The 13,143-nt window shown below is 39.4% G+C and overlaps 1 protein-coding gene across 2 annotated transcripts in view; it reads right to left on the reverse strand.

Annotated features, from left to right (window-relative positions):
• MTA3 (metastasis associated 1 family member 3) overlaps positions 1-12,253 on the reverse strand; it is a 215,980-nt gene extending 203,727 nt beyond the window's left edge. For both annotated transcript variants that reach the window (XM_023735570.1, XM_012556719.2), the window contains exons 1-2: positions 11,601-12,253; positions 4,118-4,211 (exon numbers count right to left, since the gene is read on the reverse strand). In XM_023735570.1, coding sequence (XP_023591338.1) covers positions 4,118-4,211; positions 11,601-11,771 — 265 coding nt within the window. In that variant the 5' untranslated portion in view covers positions 11,772-12,253. The remainder of the gene's footprint in view (positions 1-4,117; positions 4,212-11,600) is intronic.
• Positions 12,254-13,143: the final 890 nt, after the last annotated feature.

Raw genomic sequence — 13,143 nt, forward strand, 5'->3', positions numbered from 1 at the left:
ACAGCCAACATCATCCTAAATGGAGAGACTTTGAAAGCATTCCCCTTGAGAATGGGAACCAGACAAGGATGCCCTCTATCACCACTCTTATTCAACACTGTGCTGGAGGTCCTAGCCAGAGCAATTAGGCTAGAAAAAGAAATAAAGCGCATTCAAAGTGGTAGGGAAGAAGTCAAAGTATCTCTATTTGCAGATGGTATGATCTTATACACAGAAAAACCCAAAGAATCCACAAGAAAACTACTGGAACTAATAGATTTCAGCAAAGTTTCAAGATACAAGATAAGCATACAAAAACCAGTTGGATTCCTTTACACCAACAAAGAGAACCATGAAGAGGAAATCTCCAAATCAATACCATTTACAATAGCCCACAAGAAGATAAAAATACTTAGGAATAAATCTAACCAGAGAGGTAAAAGACCTATAGAATGAAAACCGTAAGACACTACTGCAAGAAACCTAAAGAGACCTGTATGAGTGGAAAAACATACCTTGCTCATGGATAGGAAGACTCAACATTGTGAAAATGTCAATTTTACCCAAAGCCATCTACAGATATAATGCTATCCTGATCCAAATTCCACTGGCATTTTCTAAGCAGATGGAGAAACAAATCACCAACTTCATGTGGAAAGGGAAGAGGCCCCGAATAAGTAAAGCATTACACAAGAAGAAGAACAAAATGGGAGGCCTCACACTACCTGATTTTAGAACCTACTATACCGCCACAGTAGTCAAAACAGCCTGGTACTGGTAAAACAACAGATACATACACCAATGGAACAGAATTGAGAAACCAGACATAAATTCATCCACCTATGAGCAGCTGATATTTGACAAAGGCCCAAAGTCCGTTAACTGGGGAAAAGACAGTCTCTTTAACAAATGGTACTGGCATAACTGGATACCCATCTGCAAAAAACTGAAACAAGACCCATAACTCACACCATGCACAAAAACTAACTCAAAATAGATCAAAGACTTAAATAAAAAATCGAAAACGATAAAGATCATAGAAGATAAAATAGGGACAAGGCTAGGAGCATAAACATAAACATAAACATAAGCATAAACACAATAAGAACCATAAGTAACAATGCACAAGCACCAGAAGAGAGACTAGATAACTGGGAGCTCCTAAAAATCAAACACTTATTCTCATCAAAAGATTTCACCAAAGACTCAAAAGACAACCTACAGACTGGGAAAAAAATTTTTGGCTACAACAAATCTGATCAGTGTCTAATCTCTAAAATCTACAAGACAACCCAATTAAAAAATGGGCAAAGGATATGAACAGGCACTTCACTGAAGAAGATATGCAGGAGGCTAACAGACACGTGAAGAAATGTTCACAATCATTAGCTATTAGAGAAATGCAAATCAAAACTACAAAGAGACACCATCTGACCCCAACAAGGCTAGCATTAATCCAAAAAACACAAAATAATAAATGTCAGAGAGGTTGTGGAGAGACTGGAACACTTATACACTGTTGGTGGGAATGTAAAATGGTACATCCACTTTGGAAATCAATTTGGTGCTTCCTTAAAAAGCTAGAAATAGAAGTACCATACGATCCAGCTATCCCGCTCCTTGGAATACATCCTACAGAAATAAGAGTCATCACACCAATAGATATATGCACGCCCATGTTCACTGCAGCACTGTTCACAATGGCAAAAAGATGGAAACAACCTAGGAGCCCATCAGCGGATGAATGGATAAACAAATTATGGTATATTCACACAATGGAATACTATGCAACCATAAAGAATAACCATAAACCCGTGAAACATCTTATAACATGGAGGAATCTGGAAGGCATTTTGCTGAGTGAATTTAGTCACAAAAGGACAAATATTATATAAGACCACAATTATAAGAACTCAAGAAAAGGTTTAAACACAGAAGAAAACATTCTTCGATGGTTAGGAGGGGTGGGGAGGGAGGGAGGGAGGGAGAGGGTTATTTACTAACTAGATAGTAGATAAGAATTACCTTAGGTGAAGGGAAGGACGGCACACACTACAGGGGAAGTCAGCACAACCGGACTAAACCACAGCTAAGAAGTTTCCTGAATACAACCAAACACTTCAAGGGACAGAGTAGCAGGGGTGGGGATATGGGGACCATGCTTTCAGGGGACATCCAGGTCAACTGTCATAACAAAGTTTATTAAGAGAAATGTTCTTCATCCTGCTTTGGTGAGTGGCGTCTGGGGTCTTAAGAGCTAGCAAGTGACCGTCTAAGATGCATCAATTGTTCCCAACCCAACTGGAGCAAAGGAGAATGAAGAACACCAAACACACAAGGAAAGTGTTAGCCCAAGAGACAGAAAGGGCCACATAAACCAGAGACTTCATCAGCCTGAGACCAGAAGAACAGGATAGTGCCCGGCTACCACCAATGACCACCCTAACGAGGAACACAACAGAGAGTCCCTGATGGAGCAGGAGAAAAGTGGGGTACAGAACTCAATTCTAGTGAAAAGACCAAACTTAATGATCTGACTGAGACTGGAGGAACCCCCGAAGGCATGGCCCCCAGACACTCTGTCAACCCAGAACTAAAACCATCCCCAAGGCCAACTCTTCAGACAAAGATTAGACTGGACTATGAGACATGAAATGATACTCGTGAAAAGTGTGCTTCTTAGCTCAAGTAGATACATGAGACTAAATTGGCAGTTCCTGTCAGGAGGTGAAATGAGAAGGCAGCGAGAGTCAGGAGCTGGCTGAATTGACAGGGGAAATCAGGGGTGGAAAGGAGCAGTGTGCTGTCACTGTATAGGGAGTGCAATTAGGGTCACATAACAACATATATATGAGTTTTTGTATGAGAAACTAACTTGAATTGTAAACTTTCACTTAAAGCAGAACAATAAAATAAAATCAATTTTTTTTAAAAAGTGTATGGATATAAATGAGACAATTTTCCCTTTCTTAAGCTTAAGTTGTAAATAGTGAATAAAATCCAAATAATTTTGCATAAACACTTTAGTAACACATTATAGATTTGGCTACAGCTAAAATGACTGGTTAGCATGTCATTTTAAAAGGCAATTATTTTGGTCTCATACATGCGGGGCAAATATTAATGCTCAGAATTTGTCAACACATAATCCACAAATATTACAGAACTCATATCATGATCACTTTCTATACAAAGATAGAAAGAAGCTGAAAAACACTATCAACTACAGAAGAAAATACAGTAGGAAATTATATGAGACAACTAATTAGCCTGGCTAAACTGGTGACATAATAAAAAATGACACTCAAGCAAGCTCAGAACAACATAGTTTTGTACACAACAGCCTCCCTTACTCATCACCAAAACATTTCCTAAGATTCAGGATCTGCAAGATCATAGCATTACAGATCACTGAAAAATACAAATACATATGATCCTACAGTCTGTTCATTACATAGTTCATAGAAAGAAAATGGCTTTCAAAATAAACTGTTTATATTCCATGTATGCCTTCTTTCTCAAAATTTAAATCTTTTTTTTTTTTTCCTAGTATGACTCTGTTGTTGATCTCAAAAATCAAAGGTGCTAAAAATATGTCAAAGCTGCTGACTGGAAAAAAAAAAAAAAAACCCCACACAATAGTGATTAAACGAAAAAGAAATGCTTCAGAAATTCTCCGTATCTACACATCATTTTTCATTTCCTTTTCTGACAAACTTTTATTTTCAGACATACCTAATATACTAATATGATAAGCATATCATAATAAAGACTTGGAAGAATCTAAATATTACCCAGTTGTTTTAGAAGAAGTAGTATAAATTTCCTCAAAATCTATACCCTGAACAAACCACCACCGAAAACGGAGAATGGCAAGACACTGCCCTGATTGCTTGTTAAAGCTTACTTGCCAAGATTTCCATTTCAACATTTGACTAATTAATAAACATGACACAACTTAAAAAACATACATATGCTAAAACTATGCACCAAAAAAATTGGCCCTGTTTAAACTATGAAGACGATGAATGAGAAAGTAAAAAGCTACAGGTGACAGCAAGTATTTTTCCTCACATCATGGAAAACATTTTTAAAGATTTAAACATTTTTTTTAAATTCCAAGAAAAAGACAACTTACTAGCATGCTTGTCAGCAAGCATTATAAGCGTGTTGGAGATATCTCGTCGTCTATAGAAGCATACTACTTTTGCTTCCACGTTGCCGCTTGCAGTCTAAGAAATAAGAAAGTAAATGTCATCTGCACTGAATATTAGATTCAAATAGTTTATAAAACAAAAGTAGATACAGCTGAATTATAAGATCACTCACTGATTTATACTGTGCCAACCACAACAGCAGGATAAACAGAGAGCTATGTAAATAATACAAATTAAGGATGGTCAGGTCAAGTGACACTGGAATGTAAAACATAAAATAACTCATTGGCATCAATTAAATGAAAGTGATTAGATTGCTTTAATGACTAAAGTTAGCCATAGTTAACTCTGCTTAGCCTTAATCCAAAAAATTGTAAAGGCCACAGTAAAACTTACTTAAGATATTTAGTTGAATATCCTCCAAACTCATTCCTAGAAGCACAGGCTAAGCGTAAAATCCCCCATCCTTCTACACATCCCCGATGGTGAAACTCTCCCTGTAGGAATGGACCAATCCTAATGCAGATGGGATCAGATGACTTGCTTCCGGCCCAAGGGAGTCTATGAATCCATAATAGTCAATATTCTTGGTAGTATTTAGTTTACCTTCACATATGAAAGTCTTAAGGACCTTGACTTATGAATACTGAAGCTCTTATTTCTTTTTGACTACAGTCTAGAATGCAGTCAGTATTCAGTCAGGTTGTAATTTACCGCAGCTGGGGCCTGGGCTGCTCATCTCCAAATCTCTATGAATTCTGAGAGCTTTCAAGAAGGCCAATCATTAACAAAGTTCCTTGTAAAAGCACATAGATTACCATAAAATGCTATTGTGATTTCCATTTTCAAACAAATTTGAGAACTTCCAGAATTTCTTTGAGCTTACAGACATATTCAAATATAAAGAAGTAAGACTACATACATATGGTGCAGTAAATGTGTCAATTTTATGAGGTTCAGCAGCAGTATTTTAGAGTGACAAATAGTTCTGCAGAAATATTACCCCCTAAGATTGAAATCATATTAAATCCCAACCAAAATGCTTCTGTATTTCATAATATTATGAACAAATACATCCTCCAGAAGTAATGATCCAGCAATCTGCTAAATGAGCAGGCCAATACTTCCACGTAAATAAAATCCATCAACGGCTTCAGCTATAAGCTCTTTATCATTTTTGTCTTCTTGGGTTAAAATCAAAGCAAGAGTTTCAAAGCATATTTTTTCTGCCTCACCAATGATGTCCTCCAATAGGGATACTCTACAAAGCTAATTAAATTCTTGTTTAAATCTGTTTATGGTAGGGGTGGGAGCATAATTCAAAACAAATATTCTCCTCTGGGCCATGCACATGCCCACCTATTGGCTATTACGTAGTTCACAACTACAATATTCCTCTTTCTCTCTACAATAAATACACACACACACACACACACACACACACACACACACACACACACACACACACACACACACACACCCTCAGGCATTGCTCTAACGATCAGCTAGTCATATCATGGCCCCCTGCCCAGTTCCAAGCCACAACTGTTACTAGTGTGTAATGAAATAAGTACGGAGATTGAGAGTAAGCATATTACAGTAATTGACAGAGTTTATTTTATATCTATTGAATCTAATAAAAAAATTGGGGCTTATATTCTTATAAGTCATTTTTCAACTTCATTTTTCTATTAATTTTTCTTTTTTTTTTGTATTTTACAAAAGTAGCAGACTGTGATAAACTGAAAATTTTTTTTTTAATTCACTACAAATAGTTTGAGAAGCAATGTTCTAAAGACCTAGGCTAAACATTTGGTATACATAAAATTCCGGTTACTCTTTCAACTCAGCAAATTTCTTTGGCGCCCTCACTATGTGCCAAGCACTGTGCTAAGTACTGATGATGCCTGGCATGTGCCCTCAGTGAGCTTCCACTCCAGCAAGGGTGCCTCTACGCCAGCCATCCCAAGCCCAGTTGAAATTGTGTCCCTCACCTAATTAAAAACCTTCAACAGTTTCCCCCAACTAAAGGATAAGGGTAAAACTCTAGCTTTCCTGACTTCCTACAGTATTTCAGCCTTGCTCTCCTTTACTCCTTCTCTTCCCTTCAGACTCCCTTTCTCACTCCAGGAAGCAGAGAGAAAGTACAGTCTGTTGGGAGAAAGGCAAAAAAAGCTTCACAAAGGGGGAAATGAGGTGGAGGGTCCCTAGGAGGCTAGGAAGAAAGGCAAAGATTTCAACAAGTGAAGCCTTAGGGGCAGAGTATTCTAAGAAAAAAGAGGGTCATGAGCAAAGACTCACGTCGGGAAAAGTAGGGACAAGTCTAAAAAGGTTAATGAACATAGATTTCTTTCCTGGGATGTTTCTCCATGTAGGTTGTAGCCTCTTAAATCTTCACTCTGCCAGACACGTTTACTAAAATATCCTCTAGCAACAAGGGGCTTTTTTAAAGCTCTAAAATCATTTCAGTCAACCTTATACTCAACTTAGTTTCTATTTCAGACATAGGAAGTACTTTATTTAAAAAGGAGCTCTGGTGGCATAGTGGTTAAGAGCTCGGCTGCTAACCAGAAGGTTGGCAGTTCGAATACACCAGCTGCTCCAACCTACCGGGCAGCTCTACTTCATCCCATAGGTCACTATGAGTCAGAATGGACTCGAGGGCAACGGGTTTTTGTTTTTCTATTTAAAAAAAATCACTTTCCATTTCAGCAAGTCCATGCTTTGCCCAGACTAAAAAATCGGTGGAAAAAGGGATTTTGCTTTCTTAATTTCTGTCCATATTCCCAACAGATCCAAAATGGCAGCAAGATTTTTAACTTCGGTTCCCCGAAAGGGTTTGAGGCACTCCCCTGAAAATGGGCGTAGAATCTTCCAAGTGCAAAGGTGGACTGCAGTATAGGGAGGGTGCATGGTTTCGTCAGATACTCACTCCCCTGCTCACTCCAAAATAAGACACAGGAAGTTAGAGATGGCTAATAGTAAAATACACAGACTACAATGATTATGAAAATACATGTAAATTATACAACATATACACACAAAATCTAGTAGGTACAACCAATCATTAACAAATTATATGCTAATTTACCCACAAGCATACATTCCATATTTCCTAAGACTACATATGTTTTAAGGAAACTTCTTTATTATGTGCTCAAAGCTTTCTTCCAACCTGTATGCAGGCTCAAACTTGAGAAGCAAAAGCAACACCCAACCTCAAGAGCGACTAAATAAAATTTACCAGAAAGTTATTTTCTATTTTAACCTTGTATTCTTCCTCTAAAAGGTCGTCTTTTCTTTATCAGAGTACAAACTAGGAGAGAGGGAAAGCGGGAGTATACGACAAACAATGTTGAGCTGTGTTCATCAACAGATACTTAGTTTTGCATCTACAAGTTCCCAAAACTTTGAGAAAAAATTGAGACATAAATCTATTACTGTAAAATAAATAAAATAGTACCGTCCTGTTAAAGGCGAGCTTGTAGCATTTCCAATAGAATTTTTTTAAAACAGAAGACCATCCTGTAAATGAATTTTCTATAAAAATGGTGATTGATAGCTTATTCCAAGAATTTTGTTGAAAAAAAAAACATTCTATTTAGAAGCTAGTTAATTAAATAGGTTAATGTCTCTTCTTCCCCTAGCTTATCAATTAGAACACATCATATCAGTTACATTTTACTTAAATGGTTTAAACTATATGGATCCTCCAATCATGCTGACTAACCTTCCCACTTAGCCAACCTCACTTGATCTTCTCAGATCTTGCAGCCTCTCCTCTCATGGCCACCAATTTCCCATCCTTAAGGCCTCAACTTCAAAGTCCTTAAAGGGCCTCCCCACTGCCTTATCTAAAGTGAAATGAGCTCTGTTATTCACTATGTCAAGTCTATTGCTTATTTCCTTCTTAGAAGTTAACACGTTTATTATCGTTTTCTTTATGCCCGTTAGACTGTCTTTTCATGTGTCTACCTCATGGGAATGTAGACCCTTTGTGGCCAGACACCATGGCCATCTTGTTCACTGCCGTATCTCTGAGCCTAGCACAGTACCTGGTATATAATAGGTGCTCAACAAATATTTAATTCTTTAAAAATGAGATGTCTCTAATGGACCACAGCTACCAAGGCCTCCACCAGACTGAGTCCAGTACAGCTAGATGGTGCCCAGCTACCACCACTTACCGCGCTGACTGGGATCACAACAGAGTTCTGGACAGAGCTGGAGAAGGATGTAGAACAAAATTCTAACACACACACACAAAAAAGACCAGATTCACTGGCCTGAAAGAGACTGGAGAAACCCCGAGAGTATGGTCCCCAGACACCCTTTTAGCGCAGTGGTGAAGTCACTTTCGAGGTTCACCGTTCAGCCGGGGAATGGACAGCCCCATAAAACAAAACGGGACTAATGAGGCACCGCAGTCCGGGGACAAGGATTAGAAGGCAGAAGGGGACAGGGAAACTGGTGATAGGGAACCCAAGTTTGAGTAAGGACAGTGTTGACATGTAGTGGGGTTCTTAACCATTGTCATAGGGCAACAGGTGTACTGTTTAACAAGAAACTATTCTGTTCTGTAAACCTTCATGTAAAGTGAGAGTAACAGCACAACTGGAAGAACGTAATCGATGTCACTGAATTGTGCATGTAGAAATTTTTGAAATGGTGTATCTTTGGTTATGTATATTTTCACCAGAAAAGGGTCAAGAAGGGAGAGGGTTGACATGTCATGGGATTGTTAACCAATGTCATAAAACAATATATGTACTGACTGGTGAGAAACTATTTGTTCTGTAAACCTTCACCTAAAGTACAATTAAAAAAAAAAGAGAGAGAGAGATGTCTCTCTCACACTCCTTCAGAAATAAAGACCCTAGGTAAGTGTTTAGTATTTAACAAGTCAATCTCAGTTCTTATTTACTTAATACACCATCCATTCAAACTGACATTCTATAAAATTACAGATAATCCCATCTCTTACAGTTGACTTATCCCAGGCCCTAAAAGGACTGCTATTAGAGTAATGACTGCTGAAAGCAGGCAGGGAGGGAGTGTGGACAGGGTGCGGGGGAACTCTTTTGAAGTGAATGGTAATAAAATGGAAAAAAAAAACGCCATTGAGTTGATTCTGACTCATAGAGACCCTACAGTACAAAGTAGAACTGCCCCACAGGGTTTCCAAGGAGTGGCTGGTGGATTCAAACTGCTGCCCTTTTAGTTAGCAGCCAAACGCTTAACCACTGCACCACCAGGCCTCCTAATATAATGCAAAAGGAGTGTGAAATGATCCAGGTTCAAGTTACAAGTGTAACTCAGTTATTTACACACTGTGTGCCTCATGACAATTCATGATTTATCTACCTTAAAGGTTTAAGGTTACTGTGAGACTCAAAAGAGATAACAAATGTGAATCCCCAGATTATATGCTTTCACAGCACCATACTCTGGTGTTTTTAAACTTAGAACCGCAATTTTACTTTCATTTGTGGCATGATTTGGCTGATGTCTACCTTCCCTACAACAGTTTTTGCTCACCCTTGCATCCTCAGTGTGTCTAAAAGTGTCTGGCAAGCAGTAGGTCTTCAAGAAATATTTGTAAAATGAATGAATCAGAGTACTTTACTTTGTAAACAACAAAGCTATGTGTAAGTATTAACTTCAGACATTTGAGAACTTCACTTGGAATGCCTAACTATGGGCTAGGAGTTCCTGGATGGTGCAAAGACAATCGAAAAGTTGGAGGTTCGAGTCCACACAGAAGCACCTTGGAAGAAAGACCTGGAGCTCTATTTCTGAAAAAGCAACCACTGAAAACGCTATGGAGCTCAGTGCTACTCTGACACACATGAGGTTGCTGCCATGAGTTGGAATCAATTCAATGGCAACTGGTATGTTTTTTTTACTGTGGCATCCGCTATTCTAGGGCACTTAGGATACATCAGTGAACAAAACAGAATAGATCACTATACACTTACAGCTTACATTCTAGTGCAGAAAAACAGGCAATAAAAATAAGCACAATAAATACGTATATTTGAAAGTGACAAATGATACGGAGAAAAGAGCAAGGCACAGGGTATTGGCAACAACTAAGGAGGGTGCACTTCTGGGTGGCACAAATGTTTTGCTCCTAGCTACTAATCTAAAGGTTGGCAGTTCAAACCCACCCAGCAGCACCACAGGAAAAAGGCCTAGAGATCTGCTTCTGTGAAGATTACAGTCAAGAAAAACCTATGGAGCAGTTCTACTCCATAACACATGGGGTCGTCATGGGTCAGAATCAACTGTACAGCAACTGGTTTAAGGTTGGTGTATGTGGGAAACAGTCGAGAGTGCACACTGTGCCTGCAGCAGAATGAGCAACATGGAGAGTAGCAAGAATAGAGGTCAGAGAGGGACAGGGCACAGCCAGAGAGTATGAGTCTCACAGGCCAACATTTCTGTTTGAATCCTAATTAACCTTCTAAATAAATTGATATGATAAGGCATAAACTGCTAGGCCCTGCATCAATAACATAAACAAGAAGCAGATCAGAATTATACCCCAACAGTTTCCATCCACAGATGGATCTAAATCGAGGCCATTCTATGCATTCAGTGGTGGTCTCAAATAGTAGTTAATTTTTAAAGATGCAAAGTCCCTGGGGTATCCCCAGAAGCAAACCAGGATCTCAAGGCTCTTTAAACCAGTGAAGAGTTAGGCCAGGACATGCTTCCTGGGACTCAGAACTGGACCACATTGGTCCAGTTTGGGAAGAGATATTAGCTAGACAGCCTCAAAGATTTTAACACTATGAATTCTCACAAGCTACAGAAATAACCCTCAAAGTGGTCTGGTGGAAATCAGAGCATCATTAGAAACCTATGGTCCAGGTAGTTTATGACTTCTTTCGAATGCCTCCATTGTAAAAGCTTATTTACTGCAAACAGTCACAATGCTTCTGATGTCCTGGGATCTACAATCAAGGATTAAACTCAATGTAAAACTTTTGGGCGTAAGGTACAAAGTCATTGTATATTATACCAAATCCAGAATTTTACAAGTTCCCTTCAATATAATACTGTTTCCTAGCATTCATCATCTAAAGCTGGAAGGGGAAAAAAAATATTTCACAAAAAGGCAGAAACACAAATTATGACTGTAAATATAAAAAGGAACTACTTGAGTTACAGGAGTGACCTGCTTTCTGAGAGGCTCTAAGCAAACTGAAGAAGCCTGCAGACTTTAAATATACATCCAATAGCATCATTTACTATCATTTAATATCAGAGAGAAAAATGGTAGTTATGAAAAGCAAAATAATACTCGGAAGACTATATAACTCTCCAATCTCAGACCCCTACTTTCAAAGAGTCTGGGACTGAAAGTAAAGTTACCTCTTGTGCTCCTTACCCAATTACCCTTCAATGGAAACCAAATTATTTTTTAATATTAGAATCAAGAACACTCATTATATGTACCTTGTTGAGTTCTTCTATCCTTCTGATCAGGTATGGGTTGCTGGAAGAATTCTCAAAGTAGACATAATCTGTAATTAAAGAAAATAAAGAGCTTAATCTTTTCAATAGAAAGATCACATCTGTCAATCTACAACTTCCTTTATCAGGCAATTCACATTCAAAATTAGGCATCTAATTCTTTCACTGGTAAAAGCAAACAGTAATGCAACTCTATTATATTCTCTCATGTGTCTTACTATTCACAGACTCTTATTTTCCTGACATTTTCATTTCAGTTGATGTTTTATTGAGTTTTCCTAGACCTTTATCCCGCTTTTCATTTCTTTAATAATAAACAAAGAGACACCTCTCATCACTAAACAAGTGTCTTCCAGCCTACAGCTACTTCCACATCTCTTCCCTCCAGTCAAATCTGCCCTGGAGTATGCCTCTCACATAAAACTATTGACCTAAGACAAATTCAGAATGGTTGTGAAAGGCTTAGCAGCCCAACCTCCATTTCAATCACCAACTTTAAAAAAAAAAAAAAACCAATCAGATGGGCAGAGGAGGTTAGAGGAAGCACACTGACAAACTTTACCACCACTGTACCTGGGAAGATGGAAAACGGGAGTGGGGGGACAGGCCTCACTTTCTGAGAGGCAGAGCACTCATGATGTGACATAAGAATCATTTTTACCCTTTTACCATGTTTAATCCAGACCCATTTAAGGTCTTGTTACCAAGAAATCGCCGCAGGCTTTCAACAGAAAGGTCCAAAATTTTTTAAGTGTGGCTTTTGCTCTAATAGGCTCACTGGAAATTTCCCACTGTGTGTTTATCCGAGAGGCTGGACTGCATTGTTACTGTCTATCTTAGTCGCTCTTTCCCGTCTCTCTTCTGCAAAGTGGCCTCATTTAGCCAGGCCATTCTCACTATCATCCATCAGGAGCTCAGCTAATGAGCAGAGAAGGAAGAGCAGGTCTCATACACAAACACGCCACTTATCTGAATTATTATTTTACCAGGAAAGAGGAGGAGGGCGTCGTGAGTAGGGAGAAAGTTTGTTTGACCTTATTTCTCTCTTCTGAAGAAGACGGGGTAGGAGGCAGACAGCAGAACAAACGTCCAGCCAGAGATCAACTCCCCACCTCTAGCTGTGGCTCCCTGGCCCCATCAAGCCCCAATCTTGGGGGGCTGAAGGAGAAACAGAAGGAGTAAGGAAGGGGAGGTGCAAGGCTCTGTCCCTGCGGACAGGCCTGTCCAGCTGTGTCTCTAGCTGAACCCCCATCGCCCCCCACCCCCACCCCACATTCCCACTGAAGGGGAGGAGTACAGTGGGCATGTCCCCCCTCATCCTCTCCAACCCCCACTGCCTTGAAGCTACGCGAGTAAGAGGCCACCCTGTTATAGGGCTCGAGGGCCCCTACCCCCATGGGGGTTTCATGGCGGAAGGGGGTCTGATAATTCATACTCCCAAGTAGAGGCCTCCAGGGCCTAAAAAACTGGGGAGGGGGCGAGGGTGTTGGTGGGCCCTGGCCCCCAGCAGGCCACGGGGCGGGGG

This window comes from Trichechus manatus, unplaced genomic scaffold (assembly GCF_000243295.1).
Source record: "Trichechus manatus latirostris isolate Lorelei unplaced genomic scaffold, TriManLat1.0 scaffold00005, whole genome shotgun sequence".
Taxonomy (NCBI): Eukaryota; Metazoa; Chordata; class Mammalia; order Sirenia; family Trichechidae; genus Trichechus; species Trichechus manatus.